General features: G+C 43.6%; 1 protein-coding gene across 1 annotated transcript in view; it reads right to left on the reverse strand.

Moving 5' to 3' along the window:
• PRDM6 (PR/SET domain 6) overlaps positions 1-24851 on the reverse strand; it is a 72986-nt gene extending 48135 nt beyond the window's left edge. Inside the window, exons 1-2 of the mRNA XM_074813353.1 lie at positions 24326-24851; positions 14817-15124 (exon numbers count right to left, since the gene is read on the reverse strand). Coding sequence (XP_074669454.1) covers positions 14817-15124; positions 24326-24851 — 834 coding nt within the window. The remainder of the gene's footprint in view (positions 1-14816; positions 15125-24325) is intronic.
• Positions 24852-26323: the final 1472 nt, after the last annotated feature.

Consider the following 26323-nt stretch of genomic DNA (forward strand, 5'->3'; position numbering starts at 1 on the left):
AGGGAAATATGCAGACTTCCGGGCAGAAGCCACATGGCTGGCTTTTATAATAATCCCTCTCCTTTCTCCCCATCTTTATCAGACAATTCCTCTGATGTGCTGCACTCTGTCAGAATAGGAGGCTGAGAGGAATTTGTAAGCACAGAAACTCTTACTTGGGAGAATGAGCAGAGCTCAGTTTTGATAAGATTTACACAGACACAGTAATTTTTCTTGGTTGGCTTCATAGCTTCATGGATTTTAAAGCCAGAAGGGACTGTTCAATCATCTGCTCCAGACTATACTTCATAGGCCATTAGCTTCCATCCAGGAAAAGGTACAGAAAAAAGGGAGAGGACCAGTGTGCCATGAGAACCTGATGGTTCCATAATGGCAGGGAATTGCTAAGGGAAGAAATGCACAGAGGAACCAGCAAGCCAGGATGGCCACTTCTGAAGCTGCAAAGATCGTGACAAACCTGAAAGGTCGGTGGCAGGAAATGCCCAGGGCACAAATATGCTGTTGTGAAATAAAAGACTACCACATCAAACCATTGCCCCTGGCCCCTGTCCCTGTAGCAATTCTCTGGCCCCACAAAAAAAAGGCAAAGAGAAAGCAGAATCTATCTGGACAGCCGAGGGAATAAATTCCCAGTAAGTGCCCCACTAAAGATGAGACCCTTACACAACGTGCTACAAGGAAGATGCAGGCAGTCTTGCTCTCCTCGTGTACGGCCCAGCTGGTAAAGCAAAGGGTTTGGAGTTTCACAGACCATGAAGGCAAAGGCTCAGATCATCCAACCCAAAGATGCAGAACTCAACACATATAATGACCTTTTAAAGAGTCAGAGTAAGGTACCTGCCTCTTTTAGTAAGATATTATTATGTTTAACTACTGCAAAACATAATTACCACTTTCTTTTGAGAGGCATTTTGTCTAACTTCAGCTTCTAGCCATGGTATTTTGTCCATCCTGTTTCATCCATTTGAATAGAAATATCCATCTGCCAAGTTTTTGTTTTTTTCCATATGTAAGTGTCCATACAAAGAAGTCAAATAAATTCTAAACTCTTCTGTAATTAAGACAATATATTAAGCTCCATTAAGAATTCCATGCAAAGGTGCTTTTTTCCAGAAGGTGATCACCTCCACAGTCACCTTGCACTTTCTTTTCTTTTCCCACAGTTCTTTGATTGTCAGCTCTATACACGAGGTAACTCTTCACAGATATTTCAGTCACATGATACTATTCATTTTATACAACTTATAGCTACAGTAACCCTTCTGCTGGAGAGATAAATGCCATAATGCCCATGGGCCTTTCCAACAGACTCCTCCAGGATAGAAAATTTAAGAGACTGATCTATGAATTTAAAATATTTGTCCTCTTTGAAACTCCTACCATTTTTGTTTTGCTGGAATGGGGAGTAACGTTGGAGTCTTCTTATTCACTAGCAAGTACAATCACCATGAAACATAGAATGAAAAGACCTAAAAAATCATGCAACCTGACACTGGGACAAAGCTCAGGAGTCCTGATCTTGGAAGCCACTCCATGCTTTCTGTAAGGTCTTTGACACCACCTGTTCCCAACAAAGTTGAAGGGAGTAAATGAAAGCTCAGAATCGTGCAGTGACATTGTGGTATAAGCTTACAGCACCCAGGCCTCCATTTGTACTATTTATAGCTGTCATGCACACAAGAGATTACCCAGCTGATCATAGTTAAGCATAGCAGTTGTTTGTTTTGTTTTGTTTTGTTTAAATAGTGAAGTTTACTAGGAGTTTTCAAGTCATTAATATGAAACTATTCAATCATATGATTTGTGAGCAGTTTTAGCAAATGTTAGTACTGACTTGGCTTGTATGTATGCGCAAAACTGCCCTATTAGAAAGCACATGTATGTAAGACCTTCTCTGGCATTCGCAATTGTACCATTTGCTCATGACTGACTTGGAGCCGCTAAGAAGCCCTGTCAGTATTACTGCTGGGATAAATCACCTGGAGCCAAAGTGGAAGTCTATCTTGTCTTTATGTTTTCAGAAAATCTAGTAAGGTGTTGGTCAAATAGTCACAAAAATCTTCCCCAGCAGGCACAGGATAAAGCCATGTCAGAAGGCACAGATATCCAGCTCATGCTAATCATAACAAACACTGTCTCGGCGCAATCCAATTTCAGCCCATAAGACAATTAACCTTGCTAGGACTTGTTCCCTTGCTAGCAGACACACTCCCACATGGCTTCCAGTCCACAGCAGGCTTCTGTCTGGTCAGCTTAGACCACAGACATAGCAAGCTTGTGCCCAGTTGTGCCTGTCCATGGTCCCTCCTTGTAGACACTAGGAAATATGATATGCGATATCATATTTCCTAGTGCAGTGCTAAGGACACACTAAGAGATCTCTAAGAAAAGCTTTGCAAGCTCAAGGATATTCACAAAGCTACTTTTTGTAACACTTGCAAGTTTTTGAAACCTTAAACTAGATAAAATATTTAAATTAATCAACAAAAGAGTGGGAAAAATCCAGAGCAGAAAACCATAAAAACATGAGGGAGAAAATTATTAATTCCAAATGCTATCATTTCTTAATGTTTTGCCTGTGAATTTCCGTGGGATATCCACAACTCATCATTAGATAGTGTCAGCTCAAAAACTGAATAATAGATAGATCAGCACTGTAATGCTCATGAGACAAATCTAGGCTGGTTTGTGAGAGAGTGGTAAAATTACCTGTAATCTTTGAGAACAAAGAGAAAGAATGGCAGTAATCTTCTGCAAGACTCATAGTCTGAGAGAGCCTTGGCTCTTTCTCCAAACTCATTGGCACTATATTGCCTCACTGTCCTATTCTCCATCTCCTTCAAACACATTGTTTTAGCAGCCTGCATCTGTCTGTTGCCCCAATTTTCCCTATGATCTAAAGGTCTGCTTTTTCAGACTCCACAGATACATGAATTTGCTGAGGAAAAGTGGAAGATAAGATATCCGGCTCTCTGATTTTTATGGTGAGACCTTCAAAGAGTATAAAGGAGGGAGAAATTAAGTCAGACTTTCAATCTGTGACAATCTGATCCTTGGATGCTGCACTCCATAGTCTTTCTTACATAGAAATTTCTCAACGTTACTCCGTTTAGAGATTTACCAGGTAAGTTAATATCAAGTTGCAATGACTAACTGTAGCATTATTTAAATAAAGCAATGGAATTAACTATCAAAATATTAACGTACATCCAGTCCAGCTTTGCCTATAAAAAAGAAAATGTTTTTTCCACAGTTAATGTGGGATGACAGCTAGAACTAGAAATGAATGCTCCCAACAGCAAACTTACTGCTAATTCTCCAAATAAATTAAATCACCTTCCACACAGAAAGGAAATGCCAGAATGTTTGCCCTCTTTGTAGAAAGCACTGAGACAAATCCATATCTTTTCAGAAATCACAAAAAGCAATTTTTACAGTAATAAATAATAAAATAAATGAGTTAAATAAAAATTAAAAATAATTTTAAAAAACATAATAAAAAAGTAATAAAAAAGAAAAAATATACAAATAATAAAACAAAAGTAAGAAAAGGTAAATAATAGTAAAACAAACATCACGGTGGTCCGTACCTTCACTAGGTTGGCTCTAGTCATAAATTATTGCCAAGACATGGAATTGCCTTGGCTTAACTCTCACGGTAGCTGGCTTTTTTCTCCATGGATGCAGCAGCAATTTTAAATTCTTGATGTTTTTCGTCCCTTAAAACAGATGATCTGAAAGTCAAATGTGACAGAGAAAGGAGCATTTTTCCTGAACTACCCACCAACCAGCGTCTGGGTGCAGTATGGGAGCAGTGTGCTGCTCAGCTTCAGAAAGGGGAGAAGGCCTTGTGCAAATTTCTTCAGTGGCTATCGTTGTTATTTCAAATTGTGATTGATAGCATCCTGAGAGACATTGTTAGCTATTTCTGGTTATAAATACAGCCACCACAACATGCAGGCCATAGAGTGGGAATGAATAGCATAAAGTATATAGTATGTGGATCTGTAAGATTTCAGAAGAGATAAGTATGGAATACTTATGGATAGAAACTCAGAATGAAGGATTAAACAGATTAAGACACTACAAAGTCCTTAAAGTGATCCAACATGACAGTTGCTATATCTTTAAAAAAGAAGCCATCTGATTTGGCTTGGCAACAAACAATGAAATTGTACACAAATTAGCCTTTCAAAAGTAAAGGGAAAATCTATTTCAAACAATGAAGTAAAACTTCTGCAACACTACTGCCTCTGGGACATGTCACTCTTAGGTAATTAGGGCATAAAAATTAACTTTTTATTAAATAAACAAAAACCCACAAAGGTTAAGAAAAGAGACAGACAAATGTAGTCTTTGGAAGAAAGGGAGGCTGCAGACCTCAGCCTGACCCTCAGCCATCTTTTGTTGGGAATGGCAGACCCCAAGGTCAGATAGCTACTCAGCCAGAGTTACTGTCTGAGCCCACCCAAGCTCAGATACATAGCCTACTCTAACGTATGTTCTACCATATGGTGGGCTAGAGATACCCCTGAGCCCAGACCATGCTGTTTCTGCTGGAGAACTCTCACTGTTGGAAATTCACCAAATCCCTAGACTGGGGACACAATAGGTACTATTCTGAACAAACAAGCAAGTAAGTTAATATTTCTAAAAAACTACCTTTTATTATAAGTAACTTGTTTATGATCCTGGTTTGATCAGAAAAGAAAAGAGAATGAAATTCAGATGACACAACATTGATGAAAATATTTGAACATCAATATGGTACCCATTTTCTTCCTAAATGTCTTCAAAATTAGTGTGTAGTCTAAGGAAATGTCAACGTTCATCTTCCCTTTGGTTATCTTTGTGATAAAACTGCATCAGAAATTGAGCTTCCTAAAGTCCTTACCTGACTTTTAAATGTAAGATTCATAGCAAATTAAACTCTACTGTGTTGGTATATGAACAATAGAAGAGGTTCAGTTGGGGGAAAAGTTTTGGTCCCAACACAGAAATAAGACCTCAGTTTCTCAGGACACACCTCTCACCAGCAAAATGCCAGACCCAGAGTACAGTACTTAGCAATTTGCAGGTTTGGGACCATGAAAAGAGAACACTACCGAAAACACAGCTGAGGTCTTAGTTTGGTACACTTTGACAACTGCCCCAAAGGGTTACAGAAGCTTTAAGTGAAATCTGTAAGTCTGTGTAACTTTTTGCACATTTCTGTGAGAGGTCATCAGAAACTAATCTGCAACCTCCACTTTTCTGCACGAAAAAACATCTTGTTAAAAATCATATCAGTTTTGCTTAAGTATTCCAATTATATTTTTACATTAGTTGCAAAGAAACATTTATTTTGATTAAATGTTAGTGACCATTCCTGAACTTTCCAAATGCATGCCATCTAGAGGCACCTAACCAATCTATACATATTTTCCTGCTCTAAAATGGAGAATGGCCCTGTGTCATGAATGAGAATCAAAATTTTTTTTAAAGTTGGGGTTTTTTTCCAGCAAATGTCAAATCCTTCTCAGAATGTTTGCTCTGAAAGACAACTCATTTTTTTTTAGAGGTGGACAAATGTCACTTTGCTACCACAGCTGTCACTGAAATCTTGCTGGTCACAATAAAATTAATTAACACAAACCTAGGGCTCAGCAAAACTTCACATCTCCAATTGGAAATGAACATGTACTTTATTAGTAACTATCAAAAGAATATACCCGAGTCCTTCCCATTTTTCTCTGAGTAAATGTGCATCTCTTTCATCTCCTTTTACTGGAGCAATAGAAATGGGGAGAGAATTTGAGCCAACTTAAAATAGAAACAGAAATAGAACAAAATATAGAAAATAGAACACTTTTTTAAAAATTCTTTTTACTTCAGTAGTGAGCTCTTTTTGTAAAATGGTGGTCTAAAAATAGTATCAGTCACCAATCTGTACTCCTATAAAAGTTCTTTTGACTGATAAAAACTAATACCCTGCTTTCTTCGGTGAATACTGACATGGCATCAGGCAAAAAGTACATACAAACCATTTTTTAAAAAAATACTGACCTTTACACAACTGGAAGATAAGCCTAAGTAAAAACAGTGAACCCTAGATTTGCTTATTTCATTTGCTTTATACATGACACTTCACTTAATGCAGGATTTTTTTTCCAGTTTAGGACTGTAACAAATACTGACCTTTACTTTACTTCCAAATTCAGGGCTCTGCTACAGGTGAACAATATGAAGAACAGAGCCTTCATATGACCTCTATTTCAGTAGGAGGTTTTTGTACTCATCAAAAAACCACTTTTCTCTACTTTGTAGTTCCACAGATGAAATCAAAACATCTTTAGAAATGCCCTGGGGTCACTAAATTTGCTTGCTTATACACCAGTAGGTCTCTACACAGAAAGTACCAGGTTGAATTACTGTTAAAATATGGAATTGTTTATATACCTCTTGCTAAATCCATGCAACAAATATGCAATGTAGTACAAACAATAAATTTATGAGTTACAGATTTTTTATAAGATACCAAAAAAAATGTTTTTCTTTGATGCTAATATTTATCTAATGAAATACAATGCAACACTACACAGTCACTGGCAATGCAATCCTCCCTTTCTTCACAGTAAAATATTATCTTTAGGTCAAATGAATGCATTTATACAAGGGTACCTTTATGTTAACTGCATGTTACTCTTGTTGTATGACAGCGGCAGACAATATACAGGTGGCTCTGTGGTTCTGAAAGAATGATTGGTCTATCTTGGAAAAAAATGGATTTAAGAATTGTGATTAAAGTGATACTGTGCTATTCAGTCATGCCTGAAGACCTCATTAAATCAAAGTTCCTAGTGACATCAATGGCTATCTTGTCTGAGCAAAGACTGATTAACAACTGCAGGACATTAGTCCTGGAAGCTCATGAACTCCATGAGGCCTATCACAATTAGCTTGTTGCCAGTTATAACTGGACCTCATCTACAGTTTGCAGAAAGAATCTCCTGTAATCACCTGCATTTTAAGGTTTAGCATTTATAGGTTTTTACTGTATATATTGTTTATTTTCACACAAGTAGAAAGCACTGTAGTTTTGTGGTTGGTGGCTAGCATTTTGTGGCTTTATTGTATTTGTTTTAATATAGGAAAACTTCTAGAGCATATTTGCTTTGTGACATAATGTCTTTATTATGTCTTGCAGAAATAATTGACCCAAATCTACTTAATATACACTATATCTATTGGTTAATTAGAACTTTAAGATGCAACAAATAAAACACATTATTGACTTTTAAATCCTCAATCAAATAAATATTCACAGCTGCAATTTGCCAAAATTATTTACCTTTCAATAATGGATCACAAAGAGAATATGCACTACAGACTCAAGTGAATGCCTTGGCCGCCACAAACAAATTACGAACACAAGAAAAAATAAGTGTTCTGGCTATCATTACAGTCTATAAATAGTTGATGTGGTCCTCCTTTAAAGATGTGTGATCTTCTACTTTAGTAGACTTTTTCAGTGCATAATTGACCTTGAGATGGAGAATAACCTCATAGTAGAGTGGCTTTTCTTTTAGGGAACAATGAATATAGATATTAAAGGATGTGCCTGTTGTCAATGATCATTGCTGAAATCTGCCTATACCACACTGGGACAATCAATTTTGTAAATGATTGCAATAATCAAGGAAATTGCCTAATTTATAAATCCTGGCATACAGCATTTTAATGGATTCCTACATTTTAATGCTGATGCTTTCAAAGCCAAATGAATTGTTGTCCAAGCTGTCACTACACAAAATGATAAAAACATTCAGTCTTGTGAGTAACTACATCTCATGGATATTCAGACCATCAGGCACATAATCACTCATTAGTGAATTCTGTGATAGTTTCCAGTTACAAGTCAACAGCAAAAAGCCACAGTTTCCTTATGAAAAAGCCTCTGGCACCAAGGACTAAAAATAATTGAGTATTACTGAACTAATACATCAAAAAAATTTCCTAGCCTTCCTGGTCCAGGCAAGACAGCATACTGTTTCACTTTTCTTTTTTCCCCAGATATATAAAAAGAATAATCTGATTTCTATAACTAAGAGGCAGGTGCAACAACTTTTTGACCATGAATCACACCAGTGCAGGCACCATTCATATGGAAGGAGAACAAATGCAGTGTTTGGTTCCATTGCTGTTGCTGGTGGGTAATTCTGCCTAATCCTCTCTCCAACTTGCTCTCCACAGTTAAGCTGGTTCTACAGACATAGTTATACATGGATTGCTATTCTCAGTTAAACCTTAAGCAATTGATTTCAGCCAATAGTGGGCTGCCAGTACTTTACTTACTGCTCAATCTCACTAACCTGACATTTATGGTGTACTGATTGGCCTCTGTCAGTGGTGGTGGTTGTAAATTCACTTTGAAATGCTTTGTGTTAACAGCCTTCAACCAGGCTCTGAGACGAGTACGAGCAGGCAAGCTGACAATTGCTCGACCTCCTGCCCTTATTACAGTGAGTGAATCAGGCTTTGAGCCATTAGGCTGGAGCCCGAGGCCTACACAAAAAGGATTGACATGACTAAAGGTCAACCTCTGTCACACATGTGTAACAATTTGGATAATGGAATTCTGTAACTTATCTGAAAAAGGTGCCAAATGAGTGTAAAGAAAGTATACCCTGGGCTGAATTTTCCAGCTTTTATGTTAAGGGATTACTTAAAAGTCTACATTTTAAAGTCCATGCATGTTTGATGCCATGAAACCTTGGTGACCAAAGTGCATAAAGCAGTGATTGAGACAGCTCTGCAAAATATTGTACATCACTGCCACCCTGAAAAGTGTATGCTGCAGTTTCAGCTTATCAAATCTATAACCAATGTATTATGGGCATCAGGTACGCAACACATTTTGGATATCCATCTATCTCATTAAAATACTGCCTTTATCCACCCACTTTTTTATCAAAAGTCAATAGAAATAATTCACTGTTAATGGTATCATAAATTAAGAGTAACTTCAGGCCTTACAAACTAGATTTCATCCAACAATGGAAATTGCTTTTACTAACTAATAAAAAAGAAAGGTCAAGAGTTTCTGTAATATCGGTGATTGGATCAGTTTTGAGCAATACGGAAAGGTAGTCATCAAATGAGGACAGAAATGAGCTTTTATATTATTGTGTTCCATTTCAGTAATTTTTGCATATTGTATAATAGAATCTCCAAGGTGAGATTACATGCCATGGAAAAACAGACAGTCCCTGCATGATCTGGCAATTTAGGAATAATTTTTTTCTGGGAATAACGTGTGTCCGGACACATGCATGTTCTGTGCAGTCCATAGAATTATTGTTTTCAGTAGCATTGTTGAGATTCTGGGGCCGTATCCAACTCCCCACCAAAGTTTATTCTAAACTTCACTTCGTTAAATAAGCAGAGAATCAGTCCCCATCCCAAATTAGATTTATTTTGTTGCATGTGTGCTTAGGTTTATTTATCTGCTCAGACATAAAATCGATACCTGGTGTACATGGAATAAACATACCAAAAACTCAGAGATACATGAAGATAAGGTGTGAAGAAGTCTTATAAAAATCACAGAGTTTCTAAAAGAAAGATCCAATTTTAGTTTAGCTTTTCTAAGAATAAGAATTACCAAACACAAAGTGCCTTTTATATTTGAGATGAAACTAAGTTTATATTGACCCTAAGGAATCTATAACTTACAAAAGTTATCTGGAAAAATGTGATACTAAGTGATACAGAAATACTAATAAAGCAAGTTGCTTTATAGCAGCTTAGCGCAATTTTCTTCTAAGGTACATAATTAAAGGAGCTGTGGTGCTCAGTGTGGTCTTACTGAACTTTCAGCTTAGCAAGCTACTGAAGAGAACATTAGGGATATTTCCGGTAGGCAGTCTGTGAACTTAAAATTCATATAAAAATAAAAATTATTGTGCTTTTTTATAGAAAATAAATCCAAGGGTGGTACACCACACAAACTCCTCAGAAAAGGCAAAACAAAACAACAGAATGGCACTAGCTGTTACTCTGCATAATTTAAGATATAATAGTAATATAACTAAGGGGTTTTTTCAAGACAAAATTATTTGATTTTCATGAACATGACATATTTGAAACAGGGCTGTCAAGCAGTCTAGAATACTAGATGATGGATTGCTGAGAAACATAATTTTCACTTTAATAGAACTATAGCATGCACATAATTCTATCCCCCAGTGTTTTGCTATAACAGCGAATTTAGTCCAAAACTACAGCCTTGAGAATCTGAATACAAATCTATCACCATAACTGGAATGAGTGTTTCAGTTGAAAGGTAAGGATTCTCTTTGCATATTAATTTGTACAGAAATGTACAGTACTGCTGCATAGACTCTGGCCAGCATGTGTCCCAGCAAAATGCCTGTTCTTGGTCCAGATGAAGTCAAAGATGGTGTTTTCTTTGACTTCAGTTGAGGCACGAAAAAGCCAATAAGGACCCAAATGGTACTTTATTAAAGTGACATGAACGCTTCCTAGTAGTGCCAGTTAATCCTGTCCATTTAAGGGGAAAATCAGTAACACAGGTTTAACATTTTGTAATTACTAATGGATGCCCTACTATATGTATATTTTGCTCATCCCTGTAAAAAAACCTAACATATGAAAAAACATTTCTTCCAGAAAAGCAAAACTTAAATTAAGTCAAGTTAGAATAAAGTGAGATAATATATTTGACATTCTTGGGCCATTCAAAGAAAGAAAAATCTATTTGACCTCTGACGAAAAAAAATCAGGAAAGACAGCAATCTGTTTTTCAGGCAAATGAAGAAAAGGAAACTGTAAGAATCTATCCTTTGACATATCTGTCAGTAAAAGTTTTTTCATGTAAACTGCATTTGCAGAGGAAAAGGCCATTTAAAATTTAGTTGTTTCCAGAATCACACAGAACCAATGTTCGGAGCCTGAAAAACTTTGACTACTAAAATCCATAAGCCTTTCTAAACTTCTGTATTTTATTCTAATAGAATTTAAGAGTATATCGTATACATTCCGTAAGTCGACTCTTATTAAATTTTGATGTTAAACAGAAAGGGGAAACCATGTGGAACCAGATTAATTTATCTCCAGGGAGTAAGGACACATTAATAATTGAGATAATGTTTTCATATACGTTGGAATCAAATGTGCCTTTTCACTTCTTCATTAGAAAACACATTAGGGGAAAATTATCTCATTCTCATCAGTAAGACCTAATTGCTGAGAAAGTCTCTGTTTTCTTTGTAATAACAAAAGGATTGTTCTCATTACTTCAAAATGGAAAAAAAAAAAAAAGAAAAAGGAGAAAAAAGATCTGAAATATTATCAAGCAGTGCTGGAATAAATGCCTGTATTACCAAAGAGAGTGTTTACTTAATACACCCAGTCCTGTTTTTGTTTTAAACAAATCAGAGTTTATTGTATTTTTATAAAATACAAGCAAACTCTGGATTGGATAGAAGTGGGCCAAAGGGGGGAAAAAAAAGAACTACAGCTGAAAATGACTAATATTTTTGGCTTTCTGAAAGGCTGATCTTTCTGTAAGTTATAAAAAATTATCTTGGCTGATTGTGAGAGAACTCTATAATTTCTCATGAACACCCATAGGTGTCAAGGCCTGTTGTGAGGTAATGGAATGGTATGTAATTTACTCTGAATCGCTCTGCATTATGCTGTATGGATTACATACAAAGCAAACATTGAGTGCATGGTGGGAACACTTGTGCAGACAGACTGAAGCATATTTCCATAGCGTTGAACTATACATCAAATGCAGTGCTTCTGATGTTTCCCACAACAAAGACAATTAAAAAAGCGCCACCAAATCAGTAACTATGCTGAAGTCTTTGCAACAGCCCTTCTATTTAGCTGATGTACACTGAAAACAAAGAACAGTATGTATCAACTTTACTTTGCAGTGCTGAGAGAAAAAAAATGTTAGAATGTAATTTACAGTACTAAGAAAAAGAAGTTCTCTCTGTAAGGTCCATCAAGACCTAATGCTGAATAAGTGATCTGTGGACATACTTGTATTCACAGCTATTTGAAAAGAGCAGTGGGAGAATTGACTAAAGCCACAACTTTATAAAGGGACAATGATGAGACATTCCTTTAAGGTTAACAGTGATTTAATCCACACTCCTGTACCATATAGACTAAAATACAGACTGTTCAGATACATACTTTCGATTGATTTATTGTCATAGGTCAGCTTTGTAAAATCACACACACATTCTAATTACTTTCTTTTGCTATACTTTTTCTTTATCAAATATTAGTTTTCTGATAGATAAAACATACCAAATTGAAAGACAGAACAAATGAGAAACGGCCAAAACTTTTCTCTAGAGCTTAGACTATGCGATTCTTAGCTAACAATTTTTGCCATTAACAAAAATAATCCAAGACCATGAGCTGCCCACAATACCTCCCCCCAAAAAACCTAAGTTTACTTATTATTTTTAAGATAATTCACTTAAAATACACACACTCATTTTGCTAGCCAACAGGAAATCTGTGTTGTGTGTTAAGAACAGAAGAGCAAACCCACACAAAAACTCAGCTGACAGCCATCAATGGCTTGAATCTGGAACTTACATCTGTACTATTTCTAATTTTTACTTAACATGTTTTGGTTCTTTGCTTTTGGCTTTTCCCCCAACAACTTCCCTTCTTTCATTGCTGCAAACCAATGTTTATGTTCATCTGAAATTAGACTAAAAAATTCTTGTCTATTTAAAAAAGATACTATCAATATTTACAACTTAACTTACATAAAACTGATTCATAATAATAATAAAAATAATTAATATTGTAAATATTTAAGAATAATGTAAAATTCTCTAACTTCATTTATTTTAGCTAAATTTTAATGTTTTATGTAATTTGACAATCTGGAAATCTTATTTATTTCATTATTTTATATTCTGTTAATTAGCACAATCTAAACCACAAAACACCTCTTAACAATGCAAATAAAGCCTCCAACATCATTATAGAATGTTCCGTAAAAAAATATTTTATTAATAACATATCCCAAAATGATCTCATTATAATCACTGGGCTTTGGTAGGCACAGATTTAAGTCTGATTTATTAATATCTGCTATACAAGAGAAATTCCATCCGCACTGAAGGCAGCAACAAAACTCCGAATGATTGCAAGTCATCCAGTTGTACTGAGTACATTTAGGTGTGTTCTGAGGCTGATCTTTTACTCTTTAATTTGAAATTCTCCCACCTGCCACATTGACTCTTTGGGGTAAATACTCTGAGACAAAATTTCTTTGAGACAAAAATGTGTTATTTACTATTTGTTTGCATATAGGAAATGCATAGGAGCTCCTACTCATAGAAAGAAATCACACATATTAGGTAGTATGCAAAAATAGAACATACTGATTAAAAGACCCGAGGATCTGACAACCTAAATATTCACAGGTTTTCTGTGAACAAGTGCTATACACCACATCCTGGCTCCATAACACCAAATATCTTTTAAAAATTCATTCACTTTTACTATATACCCACTCAAGACAGCAAAAGCACTCTCTGCACCATCATGGACTCGTCAGGTTTCTAACCAGCAAGCACACCCCCTTATATTCTAAAGATTTGGATTTGGTCTAGATGAGTAAATGTCACTTGCAGATGTGTGGGCACATTTCTACCGACTCTCCTGAGCAGTTAGTCTTGAGGTGAGAAGAAGCTGCAGCTACTGAGGACTAAGCAGAGTTAAGAAATGACACCATTCAGCACAAAGCCAGTAAGAAATGATCGGCAAAATACTAGGCTGTTTCTGTAGATAAGAAGTACTGACACACACAGCGATTATATGTGTTCCTTATTAATTATCAGGTCTGTGTGTAAAATGAGCATATACTGTCTTTTCCTTCTAAATCAACACAAGATGCTGTTGTTAGCATCTGCGTACAAACTATACCTAAGCACAAAACTCCAGTGCTTCACTGGAGAAAATGTACATGGTCATGAACAGTAACAGCCATGGATGTCCCTGTACAGCCAAAGGAATACAATGGCGGGTTTATGATCCGTTCTGCCAAACCAGAGTCAGTGTTCATCGCAAAATAAACCACTATCACAGTCTGAATGTTTTCATATCAATTATCACCATTACCCTTTCTAAGATGGTGACAAATACAAAAAAATAACATCTTCAGAGAGCTGAAAGTGGCTTTCACACAAAAGCACTGAAAGCATCGTTAGGGGAATGCACGGTCGGTGCAGGACCAGAGTCGAACTAAATTGTGAACAAGCACTAATAGCTTCACTGTGCAAATAGCAGGGCTGTAGAATAGGCTCCTGCACTTGGTTCAGCAGCTTTTGTGGACTGTCTGTAGGCCACAGCGATGGTGAATACGCAATCTCAGCCCACATATTCTGCTCAGACTAAGATGATACAGCTGGTACTGTGCCCTGAGAGCTCTGTCAGCTCTTGTTACTCAGGTCAAAATGTAAAGAGCACCTTGTGTTGTAGCCTTCAGTCTTCTCTGGCCATGTCTCTCAATTCTGCATTACAGCACCTGTAACAATCTGCTCTTCCTATTGAAAACAATTGGAGCTTTGAGGTGTCCACTGGTTTTCTGGCTGCCTCCAGTGCAGCTAGGCTTTTGCTTGCACTGGCTACATTTTCAAATCTGCTGGGTCAGCTTACTGAAATTGTGGGGTTTTTTTCACAGCTAGTGAACCGTGCTAGTACTACCTACAATCACACTCAATGTCTACTTCAAAAGAATGAAATTTGACAAGGAAAGAAAGATGGTAACTTACTTCCCAGAGATGCTGAGTGTTCCTGATGGCTCCCGCCTGAACCTTCTCTGGCAAGAGCAGGATTCCCTGGAAGGGCCCAATCCAGGTGCCCTGCTGGATCCGCTGCGCCGCACAAATGCCGTAGGCCAGGCCAGGCACTGTGCTGGTGCACAGGCACACCTCCCGGGGCAGGTCCCGGAGCCACTCCGGGATCTCAGGTGGCGGGGCTGCTGCGGCAGCACTGCTGGTGCCCACCAGACGGCGCAGGGAGTGGAGGGGCCCGTGCATGGGGCACTCGCCGTTGCGATTATCGGCACACATGTCACATCCTGTGGGGCAAAGGGGAAAAAACACTATCAATGCGGTGCTGCTGGCCACCACCATGACCACTGCCACGGGCAAGATCATGCAGATCCCTCTACCCCTCCTATTACTTCATGGCAGCTCAGCACTCATACCCACCGTGTGCTTTTGCATGTTGCTGAGGATGGTTTTCCTAATCTCACCAAAGAAATCCCAAAGGCTGAGCAGAAACCCTGCAGACGTTTTGCAAGCCTGGTGTGTTCACAGACCTGCCAAGACTCATTTATTTTAACACAGTTTTTAAGGTTCATTTTTTTGCTAGTATAAATAGCACATTTAAACCGTTTCAGTGAGACATTTTAAAACACAGTCATAACGCCTTAGAAGTCCCCCTCATTTGCCTTACCACAGCTCAGCCTAAGGATTTAATTGAAACAGGATTTAACTTCATCCTTATTTTAAATGAATATTTGCTCTACTTTTCACATTAATGTGTGTTCATGCCTGCCTGTTTAGAAAATAAAATAGCAGAACCTCATGAATGACAGATGGGAGCATGCATGGACATTTACTTTCTTATAGCTGAATCGAATTTTTATATTGAAATTATGCAGCAAATATTACTGATTCATAGCACACATTTGAAATTTTTTTATTGAATGGGAATGCATGTTCTTTGCCTGCTACGTGTAGCTGAGGCTAATAACAAAACCATCATGTCTGGTTTTGTGACTAACTGCCATGAAAAAGACCAGTTTGTAAAAATGTTAATTTCCCTAACAGCTCTTAATAACCAATTATGCTTCTCTATTTTGGGAAGAGCCTACTGTGATTTTTCTTTTTTGAGCAAAGAAAATTTTGGTTGAATGTTTCCGCTGCACACTATTGCACATGCCATGAGCGTACAACTTCCAGGAAACTATTTCATGCTTTAGAAAATCCATTTCTCTGGAGGTATGCTGAGTTAACATAACAATGAATCTATTGAAATAGGTTACCGTCTTCTGCACATTTCACTTTTGTAGCACAGTAAAATTCTTCATATAAATTTATTCCAGAAATACAAAGAAAAAACCATAACTATGCCATAGTACTCAGGTAGCAGTCCTAGATCTTCCCCCTAATACTTTTCTACAACCTACACCCATTCTTAGAAAAATAAAGCACAGTATTCACTATAGAAGCTGGAGCTTCTTGGTCTAAGCCACAGATTTAGACTTGCTAGATTGCCTGTAACCACAGTTTCAATCCTCAGGGGGACTGACTCAGCTGTTCTTCTTTCCGAGGTGGTTATAGTATGTATTATGCAGGCCTCTTTCCTACAGAGCCTTCAAAGGAAAACGTTCAGTAAAAGCTGCTACAGGATAACAAAAGCTGCATTTTCAATATGGCCTCTATTTGCATTCTCCAACTTTAGACACACTGTTTCCTGTTGTCCTCTTTTAAATTGTACCGTACAAAAACGATGCATTCAGCAATATGAAAATATTTGAAAGTTACACGTGAAAGCTAATTTCCCTCAAAATCATTACACCTTCGAGTCTTGAAGGAAATGCACGCATCCCTACTCGGTGCTCGTCTGTTCAAGTTCTCCACCCGTGACACCGATTACAGATTTTAGCAGACAGCAAGCCAGCCAGCCCTGCGATGGGTGTTACTCTGATGGGTGCCCCTGCGGAAGGTGGCCTGCATGCGCAGGTCGCCCCATGCCATCCCCTGCATGCCGCGCCGGGACAGGAGGGCCGGAGGGGGGGTCCCTTGCCGGCAAGGCGGTGCAGTGGGAGGGCCACGCAGAACAAAGCCCCCTAGTGGGAACCGTGCTTAGATTGGCCCAAAAAATGCCTTTTGGCTGGAGGGTTAAAACCCGCCCTTAACAATATAATCCCTGTCGCAGAATGACTCTTTTGCTGGGTTAAGCCGCAACTGCAGAGGAGTTTTGCTCGCTCAGCCACATCAATTAGAGGTGGCTAGAGGATGAGATTTGCAGGACCCCAGGGAAAAGGTTTCTGGCTAGTCCTGAGAGAAGATTATTATGCAGCAGATATTCCTACAGCCATTCCCAGACATGATGAATAAAAGGCAGCAAGTACATGCCAGGGTTTTTTGTTGTTGTTGTTATTTCCATAGCTAGTTTGGAAAGTGAGGTATCACCACAACATCTTTTCTTTCCTCTTCAAAACCAGTTATCAAGAAACCCTGTGGTTTTGACATACTCAGAAATTTCAGGGCCTGCATTGGAGTTTGGCATTGGAAATCATAAGGGAAAAGATCTCACATAGGAAAAAAGAAAAATAAAACCCAACCCCAAACAGGTTGGCATGTGAGTATGCCTTAAACAAATCCAGCATTTTATCATGCAAAGCTAGAAAAAAAACATCTGAGGGGAAAACTGAGGGCTTAAAGAGAGGATGTCTAACATGATGCCAATTAACACTCAGGGCAGGCCCTTGAATCCAACCTGTTCGCACTCTTTGCCCATCCTCTAGAAGCATAACTCTCCTCCCAAATACCTAATTATTAATTACTTTCCTAGAGACACTGTGCCTCTGTATCAACTTACATTAAACATGCTACAGCATTTTCATTACTCCAGCCAGGCAATTTCAGTGTCAATTTCCTGCATCCTGCCACCATATATATGCATAAATTTTCATGCGCACAGCTTTTAGTACCTGCCTAGAACAAGGATTTCTTCACTTTGTCCTGACAATATGTGCACATGAGTGTGGATAAAACATTTTATTTCTACCTCTTCAAGGAAAAGAAATGAAGAAATTGACAAGGAGTATAAATGAACCCTGTGTCACTGTCATTTACTGTTACAGAAAAGTCACACATGGTGATATTTATTTTCCACTATCCAAAACCACTGGTAATGTCTTAATGCTTGGCAGCAGCAGTATCTGATCTCCTGCTGTGTTCCTTTCCTTTTGTCCTGCCAAAGCTGAAAATTTGGAAAATGGGACATCTTCTGAAACTGTTTGGCTTATGGTTTGTTGATGAGAGGCAAGGAGTCTCTCTTTAATACTAAGCAGTACTCAGAGTACTTAGTTGCATGTTTTATATATCTATCTAGTTTTTATGCAATTGTACAAATAAAATTTTTAAAATTCCTCATAAATGTTATAAGGTCTGGAAGCCCTATAGACATATTTTACCAGGCCTTGAGTAAAAATTTACCATGCATCTTTTCCTCTTCCATGACTAACTTTTATGTAATGATACATGGAAGGCTTTGACCCAAGCACACTTTCAGTAATGTTATACCAACCCATTTAAAGACAATCACAGTTAGTGGATTCCTCTGCCTCAGAAGACAAGGGAAGGAAGTCCTTAATATCAGATATGGGAAAAAAAGCTAGAATTTCAAGACTTGCACACTACCCTGCCTCACAGAAAGGATCAATGGCATCATCTTCACGGATACTGTCAAGTAGGATGTAATATAGTGCACCAACTTGCTTAATAACACATGGAAAAGAGGAGGGGGTTGAGAGGGAGAGTGCTGTGGTCCACTGACATCACTAGAGTCTCCAAACTAGATGGCAACTATTAAGACCCACACAGGTGCAGGAGGTTCATGTAAAAGGGATGTGGTGGGACAAGTGCGAGCTTTCCAGAGGACTGCAACACAGAGCAACAAGGAGAGACATACTGTGCCCTTCCTCTTACCTTGGCCTCAGAGAGCAGCTGTGTGAGTACAGGCCTCATCAAAAGACTGCTGAAATTAATACTTCCACTGGCTGTAATATCGTCAGTCAAGCCCCAAATCAAGACAAGAAGAAGCAAGAAATGTGAGAAAATTGAGGGATGTGCTGAAAATGGAAAAAGCAAGGAGGACTACAGCCAGAGCAGAGCATCCCCTGATAAAATCAGGAGACATAGAAGGTAAGGTCAGTGGGAATGCTCTATTGAAGGCCCAGATGCAGCCAGACTCTTTGGAAGGAGATCAGTTTCTCACTTTATACCTTCATGCTGTATAGACGGGAGGATTAAGGCAAGGAAGAAGTGAGAAAAAAAATTAAGCTATTTCCTAGTGGAGCTGTTTGGTATGGCTCTTTTGGGAGGAGTGCAATATGTTATCATTTATTTGCCTCCATAAAAATGAACACAGTGTAATGACAGCACTGTAACTCCATGTGAGTACACTTAAAAGTACTAAATCCAAGCAAAAATGAGAGGACATGCCATTGCCCCCAAAATATGATTCTAAACACTCTCCAACCTAAATAACACTACTACTGCATATTTTAAAGGAAATCTGAGAGAAGAAAGCTTGTCAGTGAAAGGTAGGGTCCAACATAGTGTTTTAACCAGCAAACCAGCTGTAACAATAAATGAAAGAAATACATTTTTGTCTCGGCAATAATATGCTTCAAAGGTGCAGTTATACTGGATACCTGCAGTTTGCTGGTATTAAAGAAGGGTGGCCTCTGACCCGCTGCTTCATAATTCACCGCAAACATGCAGGTATCCAGTGTAAGTGGCCATCATTTCACACGGTATTACTCACTTGCGAGTATAAATCACTGCAGCTGGGCCCGGGTACCCAGCTAAGAGGGAGGGTGGGCGAAGTGAGACAGTACCCGTTCGTTTCCTGAGGGTCGGAGCTGTCCTGGGGATCACAGGTTCCTCGCGCCTCAGTTTCCTCATCGACGAGCTCGCATCAACTTCCTTTGGCGAAATTAACCGCCGTTTCTCGCAGACTGCCCGACTTGAGGCAGACGTTCGGGGGAACGGAAGACAGACGCCCTCCCCTCCTCGGGTCCCGTTTGCTTATTCGTTTGTCTATTCTCGATCCGCGCGGCAGAGAGCGGGGCCGAGCCCAGCCTGCCGCCCCGGGGGCAGGATCGCGGCGCGGGGTGCGAGCGGCCGCCGGCGGGCGGCGAGCCACGCACGGCCGGCACCGGCTCCCGGCAGCCCCCGCCCGGCTCTGCCTGACCCTTCCCGGGGCGCGACCCCTCCTCCCCGGGCTTCTACCCCGTCGCCTCGCCCGGCCTCGCCCTCCGCGCTCGGCCCGCGCCGAGTCGCCGCCGCGGCGCGGGGGAGGCGCAGCGGAGCCGCCGCCGCGCCCCGCCGGCCTCCTGGGCGGTTGCTCCCGCACCAGCGCAGGGGCCGCCGTGGGGTCCGAGCCCCCGGCCGGGGGGTCACGCCCGCCCCGCGCCAGCTCCTCCGAGGACGACGGTGTGAGAGGGCCCGGTGTGAGTGGTTTCGGGGAGACCGTCCCACTTGCGGAGCCGCTTTCGGGCTATTTTTGCGGGGCGGGTGGGGGGCGGATTGGGAGAGGTGGGTTTGATTTTCTCTGCCTTCGATTGAAGGTATGAATGAATTAAATTTCCGTGTCAGGTATGAGAAGGGTAGGAGAATATTGCGTGTAGATAAACCTTGCCACCCCCTGCCCCTGAGAGACCCCCATATACAATGTAGAGATGATGAATAGGTTCTGGGAGAGGAGATCGAAGTTCAGTCCGCACCGGCTCCACTCTCTCCTACAAAACTATAGGGCAATTAATTGTGGCTTGTCCCCTCATCCTTCATCTCCTGGTGGCACATATCGATGGAGATTACTGCTGATGGACCATTTTATCACCCTAAATAAACAGTCACCACCTTCTCTAACCTCAATCTAATGTATGGCTATCTGCTATGTTTAAGGGTGCTGGGTAACTAATGATGTAAAATAGCTAAATCATACAGGTTACCAGCAGCCTAGAGAAAAAGATCAAAATATTCCCCCACACCGATCCACTTCACAGCATGTTATATATACACTGTCTCCCGTAAATTGAATGGGAAGAGGCGTGCAAACTGCTTGCTTGTGTGACACTTTAGTTTTACACAGCATATTTATTACAGTAGCAGGTTGGCGCTTTCTAGTGAAGGTAAGAGGAGTCGCGGACTTCGCACTGCGAAAGCCTCTCCCCAGCGGCGAGGGGCAAAGCCTACACGGGAGCAAGCCGGTCCCGCGCCCCCCAAACTCACCCTAGGAGATCTCCTCCTCGCCACGCAAGCGCCCCTCCCCCAGCGCCCAGAAATACCCTCATCTTTCCAGGTTCAGAGCTCGGAAGAAAACGGTCCCCAGCCGCCTGCCACATTATCAGGGCTTTAACATAATCCCCTTTACTTCACTGGGAGTAAAGACTGCATGGCCCTAACTAGGGGTTTGTTTCTCCGTTGGATATCACCTCCCGCCCCCCAACGAAACCCCTTTCAGTTTAAAACCATTACATACAGACACCTAATCCACATCTCCTTGGCGGCCCTCGCCCCCTCCCTCTCCCAAAACCGTGCCGTATTCATTGATATTTGACGATCGAGGCTTGTGTCTGTGGGGAAACCGCCGCCCATCCATCTTCCCACGGCGGCCGCCCGGCGCCCGGCCGGGCCGGGCCGGACGCTGGGGAGCCGGGCCTAGCGGGGCGGCGGCAAGCCGGGGCCGCCCCAGCCTCTCGGGCTTTCCCGGCGCGGAGGCGGCAACTCCCGGAGAGCGGCCCGGGGCGCGGAGGAGGTTTGCGGACCCCTCTCCCGAGCGGGTGAACCCGGCGGGTGGACCCGCCCCGGGGAGCGGCGAGGACGCGGCTTGCCCCGGAGAACAAGGGGATGCTCGGGGCTGGGGGCTGGGTATTCAGGAAAGAAGGGGAGACGGGGCACTCGCTTGGTTTGCTAAGGCAGTGCGTCCCAAATTAAAACTCGAGAAACAGCGGCAGCCAGGGGCCTGCCGCCAACCCCAAACCGGCAGGCTGCAGTCGGGCAAGGCCGAGGCGGCGTCCCTGCGCCCCGCGCTCGGGAAGGGATCGGGCCCCGAGGGTGGGCGCCTGCGCCAGGCCGGGGAGAAGCCCCTGCCCGCAAGGCGCCCGTTCGTCCGCCTCGGGTTTTCGGCGGGGCTGTCCGGAGCTAGAAGTGCAGCAAGCAAGTATAACTCAAACTAAAGTCGATCGCTCCTCACCTCACCCGCAACCCCGATCTCCTTTCCCTCAGGCGGGCACCTCCGGGGCAGAACTGGGAGCGAGGGACGAAGACAAAGCGGATGAAAAACCCGTCTGCCCGCGGACTCCTTGCGTGACCCCCGAGACACTCAGCGAGCCGCGCAAGGGGAGCCAGGCCGGTGCCCTGCAGCTTGCTTGGCGGCGCCTCTGACCCGTGCGAGTGAGCGGAGTGCGTAGCACGGAACCGACGGCAATTCCCGTACTCCTTTCTCACTTAGAGTTCGCGCTTTTTTTTTTTTTTTTTTTATTTTTAAGAACGTGTTGCCCAAAGCGAACGCACCTGGTCCCAGAAGGTTGAAACACTCGGATTAAAAATTTTGCTCGGAGACAACTAATAACCGCTGGAGCGAAAGTCGCCTCGTAAACAAATTCGATGATAACACTTTTACATCTCTCTGCAGAAAAAAAAAAAAAAAAAAAAAAAAAAAAAGGAGAGGCCGTGCGGACAGCACCCTGCCCCGTCCTTCAGACGGTGGGCGCTGCCCCGTCCCGGCCGGACGCGATTCACAAGCCTACTTTCTGCAAGCGACCCGTTTGCTTTCTCGACGTCACCTTCAATATCGCGGTTGGGAAGATTCGCCTGAGACTCTGCGGCGTGCTATTATTCCACTCACTCCTTAAAAATGTTCCCCCACCCCCCCGCCCCGAATCGCTTATTTATCTTCCTTTCTCTTTTCAAAACCTTTAGTTTGCAGATTTACAGAGCTACTCCGCGAAGTAAAACATGTATTGTCTGAACGGTTCGGATGGCGATTAAAAGTGCATTTCAGATTCCATTAAGTGCATGTAATTTATGAGATCACGTTTTCTGCACACGAGAGTAGAAAATACACTAACACATTTCACTGCAGGGTAAAACTAAGCATGAAGGAGTCGCTCAAAACAAAGTCGGTATCCAATAGAGAAAGATTTGCAGTGTTAAGAAAGGGGGGAAAATCCCCACCAACTCAGACTCAAGTTTCCTCTCGCTCTTTAAGACGTACGTACAATGATTAAGACTATGCTAGCATTCACGCAGTTTAATTAATACACAACAGAGTTTCGTGGAAACTTTCAAAACAAACTGCGCATCTGAAATGAAATTAAACGAATCTGCGTTTTGCTTGGGTGTGTGCTTACGGATCGCTGGTTTGGGGTATTGTCTGTCTGTTCAACAGCCTTCCTTAAATAGACATTTTGGGGGGAGGGGAAAGGACCACAAAAATAAAGAATTTTAAGAAAACTTATGATAAGAGAGGGTGCTTGAAGCAATGGGGGAAAGTGCACACGCTACAGCCATGTTCCAGTGTTTTAACAGGGACAGATCTGTGTGCTCTGACTGTTAGTAATAAATCTGATGAATTAATATGGTTCATCTAGTTATTTTCACCCCGTGAATTTCCTTGGTTGTGCAGTGTAGACAGATACAGGAACAAAAATCAGGCAGAACCAATTTCTAAAATCACAAACTTCTAGTCGATATAGATGTTTAATAATAGGGGCGCCTTCCTCCCCCCCACACACAAAAAAAAAAAAAAAAAAAAAAGAAAAACCCTCAAAAAAACATACCACCAAGCCCTCTGTAATTGGCAACAGCAGTATTAAACGTATTCTAACCACCAAGTCCTAAGCGAATTCTGACACTCAAGCAGACGACCTTTTTCGTCTGGAAAACTAGCTTTTCCTATTCAATGACCATGTCATGCTTTTCCGTGGGGGTAAGAACTAAAACGAGGTGTTAACGAGGTCTGAAAGGAAAACGATACTCCGAGATAAGAGGGAGGAAAACTTTGCCCTAGTCCATCTGATGAAAACTGCAACTTTTCCCCTGCCCAGTTCGCAGGAGTAATTGATTTCTGGCTATTCGGCGAAGCCCGGGCTTTCCAGGCAGCAACGGAGCGAGACAAGAAAAGCGAGAAAGGACCAGATCTATAGGAAGTTGCTCTGAACCATTTCTGAATCCTTTTTCCTAAGCAGCTCCCCGCGATAAATTTACCCCCACACCAACCTTCCCGGTGAAGTGTGCCTTCCGGGCCAGGACCTGGGGCTCCGACAAGAAAAGCTATTACCGAGGGGTTACCTCGAAAGCACTGGGAACAATGCAAAAGCAACTCAAGGAAGGGAAGGGCAGGGCGGAGGATCCTCCTCATGGAGAGAGAGGTGCAGGCACCGACTGCGGTCCCACCACTCGGAGCGTCCCCCGGTGCGGGGAGGGGCGGAGGATGGGGGGCCGGGGACTGCGAGAAGGGGCACGATACGTACGGTTGTTGGGGTCACTGGTGTGCTGATTCAAGGGGATGATCTCCATGCGCTGCTGCCCGTACAGGTAGTAGTCCAGCTCCTCGGCCGTGCACCGGAACCGAGCGGCAGCGCGCTCGCCGCATTTGCTGCCGCCGCTGCCGGCCCCGCACAAGTCCTTGCCCTGCAGGGGAGCGGGCGCTCCCCCGGCCGGGGGCTCGGAGCTCTGCAACGGTCCAAAGACCGGGAGCTGGGTCACAGGCAGGGAGGTCAGGCCGGCCAGGGAAGCGGCCGCCGCGGCGACGCAGGAGGAGGTGGAGGAGGAAGACGGAGTGGACGAGGAAGAGGAGGAGGAGGCGGAGGAGAGGGAGGCCGGGCGCTGGCGGAGGCTGTCAGCCGGAGGCTCGGCTCTCTCGGGCGGCTGGAGCTGGGCAAGGGCCCCGCTGCTCTTGAGCTGGCTGCTCTGCGGGAAAAGCTGCTGCCAGTGCTGCAGGTAGGCGGGATCCACCTTCAGGAACGCGGATCCGCCGGGGTCGCCGGGCTTCAGCATTGCGCTGCCTGTGGAGCGGAGAGGAAGGGGACAGCAGACGTGAGACCCCCACCCCGCCCCGGCCGGGCCGCCCCGACCCTGCGGCTCTCTCCACGCTCGGACACACCAGCCCACGCGTGGGCTTCCCGCACCGGCTGTCCGGGATCGGCGGCGGGACCGTCTCTGTCCCGCTCCCCTGCCCGTGCCAGGCTCGGCAGAAGAAAACCTCGTCCCGAAGAGCCCCGGGGCAGACACGCGAGAAACGCGCTGGCCGGGGCACAAGGCTTTCTCCGCACGCCGTCTCCCCCGAGGCGCGGACAGGACGAAAGCGGCGGCGGGCAGCCCCCCACGCCCGCGGCCGGGCAGACAGCCGGCCGCCCCAAAAGGCGGACGGCCCACCCCGTCCCAGGCGCACGCAGAGCCTTTCCCTTACATTCCCTGCCCTTCCTCCTCGGGAGCGAGGGGCTCCCAAAGTTGACAACTGGGACGAGGTGGGGGACGGGGGGGGGGGGGGGGAACTTCAGCCCCACGCACACGCGCGCGCGTCCTCTCTCTCCAGCCGCTGATGCTTTCCATCCACACCGGCGCTTACAGGAGGAGGACGCGGCCCGGCGGGACCCTCCCCCAGGGTGGAGGCACCCCGCGGCGGCGCCGGCGGGCCGGCTGTGCCGGGCGAGGCGGAGGGACCGCGGCCGCCCCTCTCCGGGAGCTGCCTTACCTGAGAGATGTGTGCCGGGGCGGCAGCTGCTGCGCGGTCGGCGTGCGGAGGTGTGGGCAGCCCCGGGAGCCTTCGAGCCGGAGGTGGGCTGAGAGGAGAGACTTCTCCGGTCTTTGTCCGCGGGGAAGCAGGGTGATCCTCTTCCAGGTGCCGGGGCCGGCTAGCTCCGAGCCGCTGGGCTCCCTCTGCCGTGGCTGTGCATCGCAGTCGCGGCCGGGCTCTTTGCTCGGCTCTGGCAGACTCCGGGCTAAACACGTGGGTTTTACGACAGCGCAAAATACAAGTGTGTGTGGTGTGTACGAGAGGGAGGGGAGGGAGCGGGAAATTACCAGCGAGCCTGAACGCAGGGTCCTTTTTTTGGCAACTTCCCCCACTTTGTTCCTTGCTCAACTTTTAAAGGTGTCCCTTTCTTTCCTTCCCTCCTTCTTCCCTCCCTCCTTCTTCCCTCCCTCCTTCCCTCCCTCCCTCCCTCCCTCCCTCCCTCCCTCCCTCCCTCCCTCCCTCCCTCCCTCCCTCCCTTCCTCCCTTCCTCCCTCCCCAGCTCCTGGCGCACAGCGCCTCGGGAAGAGCTGAGCTTTTATCCTGGCGGAAGGGAGCAATGGCCCGGCGCAGTCCCAAGCAGGATCCGTGCCACTGCGCGGTCCCCAGCGCCGGGCTGCGGGTCGGCGGCGGGAGCTCCCGGCCGGCGCCGGCCCAAGCCAGCGAGCGCCTCGCACCCTCCCGGGCTCCCGGCAGCCGTGGCCTTGCCTCATTGCCTTTTGCCCCTCGGGGGCTG

This window comes from Strix aluco, chromosome Z, assembly GCF_031877795.1.
Source record: "Strix aluco isolate bStrAlu1 chromosome Z, bStrAlu1.hap1, whole genome shotgun sequence".
Taxonomy (NCBI): domain Eukaryota; kingdom Metazoa; phylum Chordata; class Aves; order Strigiformes; family Strigidae; genus Strix; species Strix aluco.